Source organism: Callorhinus ursinus, unplaced genomic scaffold (genome assembly GCF_003265705.2).
Source record: "Callorhinus ursinus isolate GAN/ISIS: 27379988/994484 unplaced genomic scaffold, GSC_fseal_2.0 scaffold25, whole genome shotgun sequence".
Lineage (NCBI taxonomy): Eukaryota > Metazoa > Chordata > Mammalia > Carnivora > Otariidae > Callorhinus > Callorhinus ursinus.
The window spans coordinates 38,393,254-38,412,365 of record NW_027397087.1 but is presented as its reverse complement, the minus strand read 5'-3'; the positions used below and the strand labels follow the sequence as shown (position 1 = coordinate 38,412,365).

At 43.6% G+C, this 19,112-nt stretch overlaps 1 protein-coding gene across 1 annotated transcript in view; it reads right to left on the bottom strand.

Annotated features, from left to right (window-relative positions):
- Positions 1–19,112, bottom strand: part of ARID3B (AT-rich interaction domain 3B) — a 51,487-nt gene that overhangs the window by 19,006 nt on the left and 13,369 nt on the right. Inside the window, exons 3-4 of the mRNA XM_025883772.2 lie at positions 1,290–1,361; positions 1,003–1,075 (exon numbers count right to left, since the gene is read on the bottom strand). Of these exons, the coding sequence (XP_025739557.1) occupies positions 1,003–1,075; positions 1,290–1,361 (145 nt within the window). The remainder of the gene's footprint in view (positions 1–1,002; positions 1,076–1,289; positions 1,362–19,112) is intronic.

Here is a 19,112-nt window from a genome sequence, read left to right as displayed (position 1 = left end):
GTTCACACAGAATAGTACCTGCTGGGGGCTGCCATTATAGCTCAGCCTAAGACGAAGAGGAGGATTTCAGTCCCAGGTCTCAATAAAGGAGCTGACACAGAAACCCGGGGATGCATGATCAGACATAAGCAGAGTCCCAGGCAAGAGGCTGGTGTGAACAGCTCTCTCGTGTGGCTTTGTCCTGAAGGTGATGAAGGTGGAGCTAGGCAGGTTGCTGAGGACCTTCTCCTAGAGAGGCTGGGTTTCTGGCCATGCTTCCCGAGGGCTGACCTGGCTGGTGAACCCACTGCTATGACAGGATATAAAGCCAGGAAGCTGAGTCACTGGGCTCAAGATTCAGTCACGCCAGGGTCCAAAGTGGAGATGGCTGGGGAAGGGGGGGTGGGAGTGAGAAGGAGAGATGGACAGAGAAGTGGGAAGGTGTATTATGAAGCAGATGCCCACGCAAACTACAATTAAACTGCAGGAATGCCCCAACCAAGCCAGTGTGTGCAAAAAATCAAAGAGCCAATGGATAAGGAAAAAGAGTTAGCCTTCCCTTTCCCCGGATCATTTCAGACCCTCTCAGCAAATCCTGAGGGACCTCTATTCTTTTATTGGCCTTTCTCAGTCTCTTTGAGACTAGGTACACCAACAGGAAACCCCACATACTAGTTTAAGTGATGTCTAAGGTTGCTAGAAGGCTAAGAAAAAAGTACATTTGAATTCGAAATACCTCCAGAGACCAGTTAATCAGAAGAGAGCATCACAAATAAGGCAGGACCAAATCTGGATGGATCATTCCATTCATTTTCTGCCAAGGCCCTCTCTGCCCATTTCGATCTCGTTGTCTGCCAATTACTCTGCTAAGGCCAGAACCAATCGGCAGGAAATGCCTCTTGTTCTCCTGGGCTAAGTAAGATGCTGGCACTCTGCACGGAGGATGGCTAACAGTGAATTGCACACAGTAGGCACTCAATTAATATTCACTGAGTTGAAAAACTGCGTAGACTGCACACTCACCCCTCTTCTGCATAAAGACGAAGAGGTCATCCAGGAACTCTTTCCTTTCCGGATCACCATCCAGTTCATACAGCTGCAATCCCAGTCCCCCCAGGAAAAAAAAAAAAAAACCACAATGAAAAATTCCATCTAATGCAGGAAGTCTCACACCAGAGATACACAACCATCTCTCTGTTTGACTACAGATGTGACTCACAGGCCACTCCTGTCCTTATTCCTTGGGGATCAGATACAACAACCCACTGGAGAACTGCCCCTTTCGTTATCACAAAGGAAACATTACAGACCTTGGCAAAATCTCGAGAGATCTCTCTTCCCCGGCCTCCATCCGCATCATCAGTCCAGGCCAAACCACCATTCTGAAGGGGAACAAAGCACAGAGCTCAGAAGGGAGAAGGACAGAGTGGCAGAGGGCGAGGCAATCATTCAGGACGAAGACGAAAACCCTTAGCAACTGTGCTATCCTGGCTTAAGACTATAAAAGACTGCTCAGCTGACCACCTCTGCCGCTCCTACAGGGACATCTTTTGCTTTCAGTTACAGTTCCAAAATAAGAGAGAGTCAGGTGGAAGAATCACATCCATTTGTTGGAGGAGGGTGGGTGTTACTTACCCTTGATAATCCTGGAAGGGAAGGACACAGAGGCCCAACTTTCTGAGAACCTGCTCATCCCTAGCTGATCTTCCAGAAGCCATCACTCTGAGCTGTACCACTTTTCTTCAGGTTCTGTATGGTATACGCATTTGTATGATTTTTATGGCATGCTTAGATACTACACGGTATGTTATATGGTATGTTATTAAAGACACCTAGCCCAGCTTCCCTCATGAACACTCTAAGTGGAGGATAAAGGGTCACAGCGAGCAGGACACAGGTCCTGAAGTTCTGGTCTCTTGACCAAGCCTCCCCACTAGAAGCCGTAAGTCTAGTGATAGGAGGGTCCTCAGAGCTTGACATTATTCCCAAGGTACAGAGACTGTGCCACTAGGGTGAAATGCATTTCCATTAGAGAGATAACGAAAACCTAATCCTAATTTAATTGATTAGGTTAAACCAACACCACTCAGCCCAATAGGAGGAAATGGCAAATATGCCTTTGTTTATGTTCTTGGGAACTGCTTCCTGCCTTTATTCAGTTGGGTAACTCTTAACTCCTCGGATTAGGCAACATCTTCTCGGGGAAGCCTTCCTCTCACTTGCGGCTGCACTAAGTACTCTGGAAGCAATCTCTGTACATTTTGGGTTTGGAATTTAACATATCTTGGAATTATCTATCATCCTCACCACACTGTAAGCTCCTTGAGAGGAGAGGGTCTCATCCATCTTTATACCCCCAACATACAGCACACTGCCTGGCACTTAATAGGCCCCAGTGAATGCTTGATGAACTACAACATTGTTAAAAGGCAGTAACTGGCTATTTTAATCAATTAAGCACCTCTTCTAAATATACACACATCTACTGTACAGAAGAGTCAAAAAGGCCCTCCACTAGTGGGGAATACGAAATGTCACAGCAGAAGTCTGCTTACTTCTTACTTCTGCCATGCTGGTCAGCGGAGGACCTGGTGGATGGGACTAGACGCATGGAGGCTGTCACTCTCTCACTTCTCCCCCAGGACTACATGTGCACGTGCAAGCACTGGGGTGTGCAAATGGCTGGGGAGGGGCATCTGGGGATGGGGAGCAGAGGTTTTTGGGAGGACTTTCTTTGAACTGCTCAGGGATCGCATTGTAAAACCTCGTCAATAATACAAAAGCCTGGTCTAATTCCCTTCTTTCCTATCGCCCCCTCTAATCAAGCTTGCCTGAAAGCAGGAGGTTATTATTCAGTTATATTTTGGGACCATACTTTGCTTCCCCTACTCAAAGAGGGCTCTGAGATGCAGACCCATTTTCTGATAGAAGCAATTTAGAACACAGGGAGGTAAGTATAACCAAGAAGAACTGACACTCTGTCAGCTGAAATGAAACAGGCTACACCAAATTGTTTCCCTGCTTATCTCGTCAAAGATGTGTGTAAGGAAGTGCTCAGTAAATGCTATCTGACTGTGCACTCATCATCTCCCCAGGCAGACGTTAGAGATCTCCCTACAGCTCTTCAGCTCAGGGAGGCCAATAACCAAGCAGGAGGAAAAAAAAAAAAAAAAAAAAAAGAAAAAAGCTAAGATTCATCCCCACATTGTAATTACAGTCAACAGAAATCTGGTGTCATCTGGTGGCAACTAGCACAATGAATAATCAAGATAAATTATGCCTGTCAGGTCAGCAAAACCAGAGAGAGTTACAGTCCCCCTTTCAAAGGATGCAGGAGGTTGCCCTAATGCCCAGTGATTTTGTTTGAGCCAGTAATTCCTGCTGGAAAGTCAATTATCCCGGGAGCCCCTATCGGCTGAAAGACATTTAATGGGGGATCATTGCTGCTTCTGTTATGTCAGCTGTTTACTGCGGCAGCTCAATTCCCAGCCTCTCTAGCTGGAGATCTGAAGCGGATTCTGTTCACAGGAGGATTCTTTCTCTATTGGTCACCAAGAGAGATGAAAACACCGTTTTTTTGCTAATTACAGTAACTTCCAGGCACTCAGAATGCTCCCTCAGAAATGATTTAACACTCAGCTGGGTGGGGAGGACGGAATCCACAACCCAGAATCCAGACAGGGCTTCCCACAGCAGGAGAGGACTGTCAAAACCAGCACACCAGTGCAAGCACCGTGTGACTACGTGTGAAAATAAACACCCAGGTGCGAGAGCTCAGCTCAGGAACAGAGGAGAATGCCTTGGGGGTGGGGGGGGGGAGGGGACTGGGGGTTGTCATGACCCCTTGGCTATCTCCAGCTTTGCTCAAATGGTATCAGAACCCGAGCGGTGGGAGGGTCGGATCTTGCTCTAGCTTTGGCCCGCTGTATATGAAACCCTTAAAAATCTGCTTAGTGACAGGATTTTAATCTGAGGCACCCCTAGCTCAGTGACTGCAGTGGGCAGGGAGATTTGCCAGAACAGGATGGAAAGAGGACATCCAACTCTTTGGGCAATCCCACCATTCCACAGATAGGAATTTTAGTGATCATTTAAAGAAAACACAGGGTGAGAGTTTCCCAGGAGTGGAGGTGTTTTCTTTTGTCCAGGGCAAGGATGGGCCATTACTTAATCTAAAATATCCCGTTGGGGCTGATGGGGAAATGTCCACTCCCTTTGCATTACTCTTTGTCTCAGGGCTGTTAAACCCTGCTTCACAGGATTTTCTGGCTGAAGTGAGAGTAATTCCTGGACCTGCCCACCCTTCACAGTCCTGCTGGAATGCTGTTTCCCTGCACGAAGTCTCCCGCCTCTGCCCACTGGGCAGAATCAACGCCTTTCTCCTCTGGGCTGTCACCTAGTGTGCTGGCAACTTGTGCCCCCGCCTCTGTCCCCCGTCTGCGTGTGGCCCGTTGGGGTATCTCCAACCCCCAGCACATAAAAAGCACGGACACGTTTACTGAAAGGCAGGGACCTCCGACCCCATAACGCCTCTGTTCTCCCTCCTCCTCTCACGGGGAGGACTACAGGCTTCCACGCTATCTTCTCGGCTCTGATCAACTACTGCAAAACACAGCTCCCTTAGGCACTTTGAGGTTATGTGCAGGTTTCCTGACCTATTCACCTGGCTGTGGGTGTGACTGCTGGAAGCCCAGCGATGATTCTTTCCTGGATGCCAAGTGTGGCTGACTGAGACCATGGTGGGGAGGCCAGTGGGGAGTGGCAGACGTGAGTGTGGGGAACACATGTCCAAAGGGAGCCAGCTCAACAGTGCCGAGGGGTCCCCGAGAAAAGCATTTCGGTTGAAGGGCCACTGCAGGCAAGTCTACAGCCCAGGGGAACAGGCTCTGTGACATTCAATAGCCCCGAGATGCGTGCAGGGAAGTCAGGGAAGTCAGCGGTAGCGCAGCGAGGGCTCACTTACTGCCATTTACAACCTTCCCAGCCTCTCCTACTTGAGAACCCTCTTAGCCGCTTTGATCTCACCAGGAGCTCACAGGAAACTGACAGTTTGTCCCCAAATACCCACCCAGGACTACTTTGGCTACTATGTCCACATTCAGCTTCTTTTCCCCAGGGAAGCCACGGTGTTGTGCCTTTAAATCCCTCAAAAATGGCAGCGAAAGAAGGTTGGGGGAAGGAGAAAGGGGCGCGTAAAGCTGATGTTTGTGCATCTTCTCTGCAGCGAGGGCTGGGCCAGGGGCTTTGCAGGCATTTTCTCACTGAGTTGTGTGATGTAGAGGTGGTTATTTTAGAGATGGGAAAACAGTGGCTCAAAGAGCAAATGGGTTAACTGGCCTGGGGTCTCAGAGCTTCCAAGTGGCAGCGCCAATATATCATGAACCCAGGTCTGGCTCTCTCTGTTACGCCTGTTCTGCCTGGTGGGTGGAAAAAACAGCACAAAGTGTTCTCACTGGGACATCAGGAAAGGAGAGAGGGAGGAGGAGAAGAAAAAAAATCCTCCAGTTATAGAGTGCCTACAATGACAAGTCCTGGCCCTCGGGGGTCCTCTCAAAGGGAGATTCTTTAATTCCCTGATTCATTTCATTGGTGACATCTGGGAAGTACAGCCAGCCAGGAAACCAGCCTTCACACATCATCAGCTGGAGACTTATCTAGGGTGCTGGGGGGTACTGGAATAAGAATTGCTAACCTTTCACCACTACCTCCAAAACAGAACATCCAGGGTAGGATGGGCCCCTGTCTTCCCCCGGGGCCAGGGCATCAGGGGAAAGAGAAAGAGAGCTAAGCAGGTTATGCCTCTGGGAGGACCAGTGGAATATGGCACCTGGCACTGTGACTCACACATAAAAGGCCTTCAAAAAACAATGAATCAGTCTAACCTGCTTCTCAAAATTAACACAGTGCTTCCTCAACACCTCAACCCTGGAAGATCAAGGAGACAGAGGGGAAATATATTCACTCCTAGAAAATCTAAAAGGCTGCCTTACAGAAGAAGAAGAAGGGTGTTTTTGTTTTTGTTTTTGTTCCTTTTCCTTTTTTTCTGTAAAGCCCCAGAGGGCTGAACTAGAGTTACTGGGCAGAAGTTGCCACGAGGACAATTTCAGGTGGACAGAATAAGGACTTCTCTAAAAATCCGAACTGCCCAGGAATGGAGGGGGCCTTCTCAGGAGGTGGGCAGCTTCCTGCCCCTGGATGGCCATCTGTCTAGGACGTCATGCTGTGGAATCCAACATGAGACAGGCCTGGATGAGAGGGCCTCTAGGGGCCCTTTATGTCCTGAGAAGCAAAGACCCTATGACAAATTCAATCAACACTGATTTCCTGAGAAACCACCCCAGGTAGAGCCTTGTGCAAACTGCTGAGAATACCCCCACCCCCCAAAAAAGTGATTCTCCCCACTGGGAGTTTTACCGAGTAGTTGGAAAAATAAGCTGGACACACACATTTAATAGAGCAAGTCAAAGTGCCAAAACACAAAGCGCCCAGGAGGTGGAAGAAAGGTGGAGATAAAGCCGGCCTGGAAGAATGGGCTGAGGGAAGATTTACAGTGTAAATGAGCATGGAGTGGGGGGGTAAACAGGGCGTGTTTTGGCAGGGAGGATGCAAGTCTGAATAGCTGAGGTGGAAACAGGCTGTGAGATGCCTTGAATACCAGAAGGAAATTTAAATTCTGAACTGTGAACAGGAGGGAGGCAGTGGATGTTTTCTGAACAGAAAAGTAAGTGATTAAATTGGTGTTTTAGATGATTTTAATGACCCACTTTTGTTGGAGAAAATAGAATATAAATATACAAATGTATGTAGATACCTAATTGGATTGAGATTATGGGGGATTTTCACTTTTCAATTTTTCATTATATTCATTCACATACAAACATTTGATCACCTAGGATATACCAGATAATGTGAAGGGTTCTGAGGGAAAAAGAACAAGATAGTTAGAACCTCTGACCTCGTGGAGCTTAATGGAGAGAGAGATGATTAAAAAAACTGCTTATTTTTTCTAGATTAATTTTGACTCATCTGTCAAGCCCCATCACTTGCTCTCCCGCTTCTCCCTTGCCCCCAGTGAAGAAAATCTGGATTGCAATGAAATGATAGAATAATTCAGTGAACTAACACCTTCACAATATGTAGCCTTTCCAGTAAGGGAGCAGTATGACCCTTCATTTAACAACAGATACTCTTGAATGGCCCCCAGTAATGATTTGCAATGCCGACATACTACTTTTGTAGACGGCACAGAAGACCAGAGAGGGAAAGCCAGCACCGGGGCTGGCTGGCTGGCTGTGCAGCAGCCGTGCAGAATCCAGGGTGGGGTGGGGGGCAGTGGGCCCAGGGAGAAATGACGGGACCTGTACTAAGGGTGGGAAAGACAAAGAAGATGGCTGTGAATCTTACCAAGAGAATGGAAGTGCAGAGACGCTGGGCAGGGAATCGAGCAGGAAGCCTCTGAGCGCTAATGGAAAAAGAGACCACTGTCTCTGGTGGATAGGGTGTGTGAGAGAAAGAGAGAGAGAGGGAGGGAGGGAGAATATCCCATAACCCTGAAAGAAGCCGGGTTATGGCAGCTGGCCGTGGCAAGAGCCAAGCTTCTGGGGAGGAGAAAGGGAGAAATTCAACCAGTGTTTCCTGACCCGAGAAGGCTACCTTGGGCCTTTCTTTTTACTGGGATTTGGGAAAAGGGGGGGAAAAAGGGCACACCAGACCACGCCTCCAAGATCTTAGGAGCCAGCACTGCATTCCTTAGAGCTGTACCTCCCCAGAGACAGGAGAGCCTGACTTTAAAAGCAATTAAGTATCTAGGCTATTTTAGGATTACTCCTTGACCACCTGGAATATCTTACTAAAGCACAGCTCAGATGTCCAAAGCAATTTTAGTTCCCATCCCTCACTCCTCCCCAAGGCAAGAGTTAACCCTTTCCTTCAGACCGAAGTGCAGAGGCTAAGCTTCCAACTCTTCACTTGGGCTCCCCAGATTCTAAAACCTCTAAGAAACCGTCCTGTCAGAACACTGTCACACATACTGACAACCTTTATAGAGATTCTTGAGTGTTCTCTGAAAACACAGAACAGTAATGTGTTTCCTTTCTGTCTACTCTATAATCTAATAGATTCTGAACCCCAAGGTCAAGGATCTTGGCAAATTCCTGGGGCCTGAATCTCAAAGTAGTCATTAGCAAAGGAACTAGACTTCAAAGGGGCTGATGGCAAACTCATGGATACTATTAACTGCTTTGAAATATAAAATGTAACCAAAGTATTAGGGCTGAATGTTGCTGTTGTTACTACTGTTATTTTTTGAATAAGCAAGACCTCGGCTCTACTGTGGGTAGCACCTACACCACACAGCCCCACTGCTGGCCAGGCTTTGATGCTGTAATGTTAAAAGTCCAATTCCCAGATCTTGGTAGGAAGAAAAGAAAAACATCTTTGCCCTCCCACCACTTTTAACCGATTCCAGGAGGTAATGAGACATGCACAAGGGGGTAATGGGCAGGATTATAGGAGAATCCTAAGAGGTGACTGAAGCCCCAGGAAGTAAAACAGATATTGTTATAAACAACACTGTTGGACTACAAAACCCTCCTGATAAGATCAGGATTACTGCTCTTAGCTAAATCGCTCAGGCCTCGGAAGCCCTAGAGTTATAATTATCAGATGCACGCCTTCCGCTGTCAGGTAACTTTAGCAGGAACCAGAAAGTGCCTCCCCACCTCTCACTAGCAGCAAAGATCAATTCAAACTTGGTGGCTTGGAAAAAGAGCTAAGGGACACTTTTCTGATTAAGCAGTAGAAAGGAGGAAGTGTGGGGGAGGGGAGAAGACAGCGGTCTTCCCTTCCCTTCTAGGCACACAATCCCTCCAGGCCATAACCAAGAAGACTGCCCAGAAATGGGGTGTTCCTACAAAGGGAGGAAGAAAAACTAAAGTGCAGTGTTGGTGATGTGGATACCCCTCTGCCAAAGAGTGAACCTGCTAGCCCGGCCAAGTCTAAGCCTGAGCCACAGAGCAAAATCCCAGCTCCTTCTCCCAGCAGACTCGTCCTGCCCTGCAAGCTACCCAGCCCTGGACTCCCACAATGACCGCTGCCATCCATTTACACCACAGAGCTCAGAGAGCCAGCGGGGGAGAGCTGAGGAGAACACCTCATCTGACTTTCATCTGACAGAAGGGGAAACTGAGATCTGAAGAGGTTAGGAAACTTGCCAAAGTCAGTGCTTCAGAAACTTTTTTCATGAAACTTCACGAAACTTTTTTTTCCCAAGCTAAATTTTTTAAAAAGAATTATTTATTTTTGAGAGAGGGAGGCGGAGAAAGAGCGAGGGTGTGTGTGTAGGGGGGGAGCAGAGGGAGAGAGAATCTCAAGCAGGGACCCCGCTGAGCCAGACGCAGCTTGATCCCAGGACCCCGAGATCATGACCTGAGCTGAACCAAGAGTAGGACGCTTACCAACTGTGCCTGCCACCCAGGTGCTCCACAAGTACATTTAAAAAAAAAAAAAGCTTTTTTTTTTTTTTAAAGATTTTATTTCTTTATTTGACAGAGACAGAGAGGGAGAGTACAGGCAGAGGGAGAGTGAGAAGCAGGCTCCACACTGAGGAAGGAGCCCGATGCGGGGCTCGATCCCAGAACCCTGGGATCATGACCTGAGCTGAAGGCAGCTGCTTAACTGACTGAGCCACCCAGGTGCCCCCAAAAAGATTTTATTTTTAACTAGTGTCTACACCCAATGTGGGGCTCAATTGACAACCCAGAGATCAAGAGTCACTCCATCGACTGAGCCAGCCTGGTGCCCCCAAGCTACATAATTTGAATGTACAGAAGAACACATTTTAAAAAAAATGCTATGATGAATTATTTTATAAAGTAAAAAAAAAAAAAATCCTTTCATTTCAAGTTTGGTATTCCACAGAGCGGGTTTCCTCACACAGAAAACAGTTGCACTTTGTGTTTAAAAGTCAGCCCCTTTTACAATTCTGAGAGCTTCTCCTAAGGCTCCCCCCGAGCCCCGCAACCCCATCCTAGGGGTGACAGGCACCATGGTGTGCGTGTCTGATGCCCACTGCCCTGTGCTGCCTGTCACCTCTCCCAGGCTGTGGTCTCTCATACACAAATAGTGACTTACAGAAGACTGAATCAGAATCCAAAACCTTCCAACAAAGAAAAGCCTGGAATCAGATGGCTTTGCAAGTAAATTCTACCAAACATTTAAAGAAGAATAACATCCAATCCTTCCTAAACTCTTCTAAGAACTTAAAGGGGAAAGAATACTTCCAAACTCATTTTATGAGATCAGCATTACCCTGACAACAGAGCCAGAAAAAGACACAAGAAAACTACCTGATGAATACAGATGCAAAATCCTTCATAAGACACTGACAAACCACAATCAACAGCACATTAAAAGGATCATATACCATGACCAAATGGGATTCATGCCGTGGGATGCAAGGATGATTCAACACACAAAAATCAATCAATGGGATATAGCACATTAACAGATGGAAGGATAAAAATCACATGATTATCTCAATAGATGCAGAAAAAACATTTGACAAAATTTAACATCCTTTCATGACAAAGATACTCAATAAACTAGGAATAGAAGTAAATTACAAATTATCTCAACATTTTAAAGGCCATGAATGAAAAGCCCACACCTAACACCATACTCAATGGTGAAAAACTAAATGTTTTTCCTCTAAGGTCAGGAACAAGGCAAAGATGCCTACTCTTACCATTTCTATTCAATACAGCACTAGAAGTCCTAGCTGGAGTGATTAGGCAAGAAAAAGAAATAATGGAAAGGGAGAAGTAAAATTATCTTTATTTGCAGATGACATAATCAAATGTAAAAACCCTAAAGATTCCACACACAAAAAAACCCATTAGAACTAAGAAGTGAGTTCTGGGAAGTTGCAGGATACAAAATCAACGTACAAAAATCAGTTGTGTCTCCATACACTAGCAACGAACAATCCAAAAAGGAAATTAAGAAAAACAATCCCATATTTGATAGCATCAAACAAATTAAATACTCAGGGATAAACCTAACCAAGGAGGTGAAAGACTTGTGTACTGAAAACTACAAAATACTGCTGAAAGAAATTAAAGAAGATACAGAAAAATGGAAAGACATCTCATGGTCATGGATGGGAAGACTTAATACTGTTGGAATGTCCATACTACCCAAAGAGATCTATAGGTTCAATCAACCCCCACCAAAATCCCAGTGGCATTTTTTAAATAGAAATAGAAAAAACAATTCTAGAATTCATATGGAACCACAAAGGACCCTGAACAGCTGAATCAATCTTGAGAAAGAACAAAGCTGAGGTCTCATGCTTCCTGATTTCAAAACATATCACAGAACTACAGTTATCAAAACAGTATGGTATTGGCATAAAGACAGATTTTATAGACCAAGGGAAAAGAACACAGAGTCCAGAAATAACCCACACACATATGGTCAATTGCTCTTTGACAGAGTACCAAGAATACACAATGCGGAAAGGACAGTCCCTTCAGCAAACAGTGCTGGGAAAACTGAATATCTACAGGCACAGAATGAAAATGGACCCTCAGCTTATACCATACATAAAAAACTTAAACATAACCTGAAACTATAAATTCCTGGAAGAAAATACAGGATGAAAGCTTTGTGACATTAGTCTTGGCAATGATTTCTTGGATAGGACACAGGCAACAACAGGAAACAGACAAATGGGACTACAACAGAATAAGAAGCTTTTGCACAGCCAAGGGAACACTCAACATAGCAAGAGGCAACATACAGAATGGGAGAAAATATTTGCAAATCATATATCTGATAAGGGTTAATATCTAAAAGATATAAGAAACTCCTACAGGGGTGCCTGGGTGGCCTATTCGGTTAAGCATCCAACCCTTGATTTTGGTTCAGCCCCGTGTTGGGCTCCATGCTGAGCAGGAAGTCTGCTTCTCTCCCTCTTCCTCACCCTCTGCACCTCCCCCCACCCCTCCTCAAATAAATAAATAAAGTTTAGAAAAAATAAAAAAGAAACTCCTACAACTATGGCAGAAAAAAAAAAAAAACCCAATTACAAAGGGGGCAAACACTTGAATAAACGCTTCTCCAAAGAAGACATACAAATGGCCAACAGACACATGGAAAGATGCTCAACAACACTCATCATTAGGGAAATGCAAATCAAAACCAATAAGATATCACCTCACATCTGTTAGGATGGCTATTATAAAAACAAACAGAAAATAAGAAGTATTGGAGAGGATGTGAAGAAACTGGAATCTCTGTGCACTGTTAGTAGGAATGTAAAATGGTACAGCCAGTATGGAGAACAGTATGAAGGTTTCTGAAAAAATTAAAAACAGAACTACCATATTATACAGTAATCCTAGTTCTGGATATTTATCCAAAAGAATTAGGATCTTTTTTTTTTTAAGATTTTATTTATTTATTTGACAGAGAGAGAGAGAGTACAAGCTGGGGGAAGATCAATGGGAGGGGCAGGGCTCGATCCCAGGACCCTGGGATCATGACCTGGGCTGAAGGTAGATGCTTAACCGACCGAGCCACCCAGGAGCCCCAAGAATCAGGATCTTTTTTTCTTTTTCTCAAGATTTTATTTATTTATTTGACAGAGAGAGACACAGAGAAAGAGGGAACACAAGCAGAGGGAGTGGGAGAGGGAGAAGCAGGCTCCCTGCAGAGCAGGGAGCCTGATGCGGGGCTCGATCCCAGGACCCTGGGATCATGACCCGAGCCAAAGGCAGACGCTTAAAGACTGAGCCACCCAGGCACCCCAAGAATCAGGATCTCGAAGAGGTATCTGCACTCTCATGCTCAGTGCAGCATGGCTCACAGTAATCAATATATGGAATCAACCTAAGTGTTCAGTGAAGGATGAATGAATAACGAAAATGTGGTATAGCAGAAATAAACTCATGCTTATATGGTCAAATAATCTATAGCAAAGGAGGTGAGAATACACAATGCGGAAAAGACAGTCTCTACAATAAATGGTGGGAAGACTGGACAGCTACATGCAAAAGAATGAAACTGAATCACTTTCTCACACCATACACAAAAATAAATTAAAAATGGATTAAAGACCTAAATGTGAGATCTCCAACCATAAAAATCCTAGAAGAAAACATAGGCAGTAATTTATTTCACATTGGCCTTAACAACATTTTTCTAGATATGTCTCAATAGGCAGGGAAAACAAAAGCAAAAATAAACTACTGGGGTTACACCAAAATAAAAAAAACTTTTGCACAGCAAAGGAAACCATCAACAAAAGACTATCTACTGAATTGGAGAAGATATTTGCAAATGGTATATTCGATAAGGAATATCCAAAATATATAAGGAACTTATACAATTCAACACCCAAAAAACCCCAAATAGTCTGATCTGAAAATGGGCAGAGAACCTGAATAGACATTTTTCCAAAGACAGATAGATGGCCAACAGACACATGAAAAGATGCTCAACATCACTAATTGTCAAGGAAATGCAAATCACTCACAGTCTTTTTTTTTTTTTAAGATTTTATTTATTTATTTGAGAGAGAGAGAGCATGAGCGGGGTGGAGGGGCAGAGGGAGAAGGAGAAGCAGGCTTCTTACTGAGCAGGGAGACTGATGTGGGGGGCTGGATCCTAGGGCCCTGAGATCATGGCCTGAGCTGAAGGCAGACACTTAACTGACTGAGCCACCCAGGTGCCCCTTGGGAAATGCAAATCAAAACCACAATGAGGTATCACCTTACACCTGTTAAAATGGTTAGAATCAAAAAGACAAGGGGCACCTGGCTGACTCATTCAGTGGAGCATATCACTCCTGATCTTGGGTTGTGAGTTCAAGCTCCATGTTGGGTACAGAGATTATCTAAAAATAAAAACCTTAAAAAAAAAAAAAAGACAAGAAATAACAAATGTTGGTGAGAAAGTCAAGAAAAAGTAACCCCAGGGCACCTGGGTGGCTCAGTTGGTTACGCGACTGCCTTTGGCTCGGGTCATGATCCTGGAGTCCCGGAATCGAGTCCCACATCGGGCTCCCTGCTCAGCGGGGAGTCTGCTTCTCCCTCTGACCCTCCCCCCTCTCATGTGCTCTCTCTCTCTCTCTCTCATTCTCGCTCTCTCAAATAAATAAATAAAATCTTAAAAAAAAAGAAAAAGTAACCCTGATGCACAATTTGTGGGAATGTAAACTGGTGTAGCCACATTAGTAAGGAGGTTCCTTAAAAAATTAAAGATAGAAATACCATATGATCTAGTAATTCCACTATTGGGTGTTTACCCAAAGAAAATGAAAACACTAATTCGAAAAGATATGTGCATTCCTATATTTACTGCAGTATTGTTATTTACAAGAGCCAAGATATGGAATGGATAAAGATGTGGTACACACACACACACACACACACACACGACTATCATTCAGCCATAAAAAAAGAATAAGATCTTGCTATCTGCAACAACATGGATGGACCTAGACGGTATGATGCTAAGTGAAATAAGTCAGAGAGAAAGATAAGAGCCATATGATTTCACTTATATGTGGAATCTAAACAACAAATGAATAAACAAGCAAAGAAAAAGCAGAAACAGACCCATAAATACAAAGAATGAACTTATGGTTGCCAGAGGGGAGGGAGATAGGAGGATGGGCAAAATGGGTGAAGGGGAGAGGGAGATACAGGTTTCTGGTTATGGAATGAGTTAAGTCATGGGGATAAAATGCATAGCGACAGACGGCAGCTACACTTGTGGTGAGCGCAGTGTAAAGTAGAGACCTGTGCAATCACTATGTTGTACACCTGAAACTAATGTAACCCTGTGTGTCAACTCTACTCAGCTGCAGAATACTGACTCATGAAAAAGAAGAAAATCCTGCAGGATGTGGTAACATGGATAAACCTGGAGAGCATTCTGTTAAATAATGTAAATCTTTCAATAAAAAGTTAAATAAATGTAATGAAAGTGAACTAAGCTAGTCTTAGAAAGACACATACACTGCATGATTCCACTTAAATAACATATCTAAAGCAGTCAAACTCATCAAAGCAGAAAGGGAAATGGTGGTCGCCAGGGGCTGGCGGGGTAGGGTGATGGGGAGTGGCTATTCAATGGGTTTAAGTTTCCATCATGCAAGATGAAAAAGTTCTAGAGATCTTCTGTGCAACACTGTGTTTACAGTTAATGTGTACTGTACGCTTAAAATTTTGTTAGGAGGGTAATCTCATGTGTTTTTTACAATTAAAAAAAGAAAGAAAAATGGACAAATGCCACAAGCAGGATAAGACAAAAACAAATAAAAAAGGCAAACAGGAAAAGATAATAATATACATATACCCTCTTGACACAACAAACTCAATCTCTAGGATAAACTCACCTACCACAGAAATGTAGACACAAGGGTAGAGGGTTACACAGCATCTACAAAGATAGTTTAATTTATACTAAACACACACACATACACACACTCTCTCTTCTCTAACACATTCTGTAACTACACAGTGCAGTATGTATATATGTATGTATATATGTGTGCGTGTGTATTCATATATATATGTGTATTCATATATACATATATATGAAAAGCCCTAGAAGCAGATTCATGCCAACTGGAGCCTCCCGTCGAATAGGGTGGGGTGGGATGGAAGGGAGCAGAGTAGGCAACAGAACACTGTATTTTTTTAAACTATAAATTTTTATTCTGTATCTTCCTATGTAGTTTTAATTTTCCTGAGCATCTATTCATATTACTTATATAATTCTGAGATAAATGCTTATAAAAATATTAATATAGATCATTATGAACACACAGGGAAAGACAGCCATAACACTGAGTAATACAGTACCTTATAGAATAACATGTAGAGTTCCTACTTTTGTTAAAAACAAGCAAAATGTATTTGTAAAGAAGAAAGTTCTGAAAAGATATAGAGTACCAAGTGTTAACAACAATGACCAATTGAAAGTCAGGCTTTTACTTTATGCACTTCTATATTTCTAAAATTATTTAAGTTAATATAACTTCTGTAATATATATGTATTTTTAAATTAAACGTTTAAAATAATCCTTTACAATAAATTTTAATGATAAAAATTCCTCATAGTCTACTAGGTGATGAAAGTTGGACATGAAATTATATATAAAATGCCTATCACAGGCATTTTTTAAAAAGATTTATACATTTATTTGAGAGAGAGAGTGCACACAAGCGCATGCTCTGAGGAGAGGCAGAAGGACAGAGAGAATTTCTTTTTTTTTTTTTTTTAAAGATTTTATTTATTTGACAGAGAGAGAGGGAACACAAACAGGGGGAATGCCAAGCGGGGAGCCCGATGCGGGGCTCGATCCCAGGACCCCGGGATCCCGACCTGAGCCAAAGGCAGATGCTTAATGACTGAGCCACCCAGGCGCCCCGGGACAGAGAGAATTTCAAGCAGACTTCCCACTGAGCTCAGAGCCCTGACCCAGGGCTTGATCCCAGGACCTGAGATCATGACTTGAGCTGAAACCAAGAGTCCAATGCTCAACCAACTGAGCCACCCAAGTGCCCCTACAGGCATTTATTTTTTTTAACACAAAGGAAATACAGCTGACCCCTGAACAACACCAGGGTTAGGAATGAGGGATGCTGACCCTGCATACAGTGGAGAACCTGAGGATAACTTTTGATTCCCCAAAAATTTAACTACCAATAGCCTACTGTTGACGAGAAGTCTTACCAATTAAACATACAGTTGATTAACACATATTATGTATATATATTATATGCTGTATTTTTATAGAAAGCTGAGCTAAAGAATAGAAACTGTTATGAAAAAATCATAGGAAAAAACATCCACATACTATACCATATTTATGGGAAAAAATACACATATAAATGGACCCATCCAGTTCAAACCTGTGTTGCTCAACGGTCAACTGCACAGGAAAATGTTTACAGTTACATCTAAGTTATGTGGTTATAGTGATTATATTTTCTCCTTTACAAATGTTTATATTTTTCATGTTTTCTAAAATGAGTCTGAATTACTCTGACAATTAGAAAAAATAAATCAAAGTTACTTTTAGAGTAACATGAGCACTAAAAAAAGATTATCCTTGCCCTGCTCTATCTGGAATGGAGTGAGAGGGAGCACAGGAGGAGGCAAAGTGTGGAGGCTGAAGTCAGACCCCCTGGGTTAATATAAAAGCCCAGCTTCCCAACTGTGAGACTATAAGCAGCACAATTCTTTCCTCATTTGTAAAACAAACACATAAAGGGTGATAATATCAGGGCCTGCCTCACACAACCCAGTGAAATAAGGCAAGTACCTGGCACACAAGAGGTCAAAAGCCTAAGCTATTAAAATCAAAAACAAAACCATGATTGAGGACAGGCTGATATGGAGGAAGTCTACTGCCCCCCTCCCTCTCCAAAGAAAACCTCACGCAGAAATGCTAGATAAAATTCAGCACTCCACACTCCTTACACATACAGCTTAGCTTGAAACCAAGAGAGAAAGCAGAGTCTACAGTGCCAGAAACAAAAAGGAAATCAACCGGCAGTGAGAAGGTGCCAAAGCTGTAGGACTCAAGGGAGAAGGACCTGGATATAGTTCTTAACATCTAAGGCCTGAGGACCTCAGATTTAATCCAAAGGGAGAGGAGTCCAGGCTGCAGGCCCCCTGCATGCCAGGACCCAGCACTGAGATAACCGCATAAAGCCAGTGGCCAGGAAGGACTACATTTCCATCCCCCATTAACTGGGGCTTAAAAAACTGCCCACCGGCCTGAAAAAGAAGGAACCTTGCCGCCTGTCATGGCCCTCATGGAAAAATAGGGTCCATAAGACATGGAAGCCCAGGTTCTCATCAGGCACAGACAGAGACTCCAAATTCACATTACCCCAACACAATGACAACCAGCTAAACTTGTAGGGCCCTCAGCGTAGGAGCAGACAAAACTTCCCCTTAGGAATGCTTCCATAATCTAGCACATGGGACTCCCATGGAACCAAATCCCAGCTCAAAATGAGCTTACACTGGGAAAACAAAAATACCACAAGAGGAAATAAACCACCATATGGGAGAGTAACATGAAACAAGAACCTGTGTTCCAAGAATGATAAGAGAATCATCTAAAAGCGTCTCTAAAATAAGCATGTTTAAAGAATGGCAGAATGTTGGTAATTGTTGAAACCTGGGTAAAGGACACAGGCAGTTCCTTACCATCCTCTCTTTTGTATGCAGGAGATTTCCATAACAAAAAGTTCTAACAATTCCATAATATAGTTTTTAAAAAGTTAAAGATGTTCAAAGAGTTTAAAGGAAGGAATAGAAACCAACTGGTAAAAACAGGCAGGTTTTTAAAAAGTCAAAAAAAAGTACAGAAATTAAGCACAATATTAAGATAAACAATATTTTCAGTTACTAAGTAGAATAGAGAGAGCTGAAGAGAGAATTCAAAATTGGGAAATAGAATGTGAAAACATTCCAGAATGCAGGGGGATGACATAAAAAGATAAAGCTATAAAAGATACAGAGAAGAATGAATGAGAGGGTCCAAATACTTCTGTTAGAATAGAAGTCAAGGGAAAAAAGAGCGGCCAAAGGAGAAAAGGACTCAGATCAGGTTGAAGGAGCAGAACAAGGCCCAAGTGGAATAAATAAAAGTAAATCCAACCCTAGAATACTGAAGTACAAGTGCAAAATAACAGTCAAAAAGAAAAATCTTAAAAGCACAAGAGAGAAAAAGGATTCACAAAGGCGAAGATTAGACTGACAACAGACTTCTCAACAGCAAAACAGTTGCTAGAAGAGAGTGGAATCATATCATCAAAGTGTTAAAAAAAAAATCAGGGTCTACTTAAAAGAAAAAGGGGGGTGTGCCTGGGTGGCTCGGTCAGTTGGGCGTCTGACTCTTGATCTAGGCTCAGGTCTTGATCTCACAGTTGTGAGTTCAAGCCCTGCATTAAAAAAAAAAAAAAAAAAGAGGGGCACCTGGGTGGCTCAGTCATTAAGCGTCTGCCTTCGGCTCAGGTCACGCTCCCAGGGTCCTGGGATTGAGCCCCGCATCGGGCTCCCTGCTCAGCAGGAAGCCTGCTTCTCCCACTCCCACTCCCCCTGCT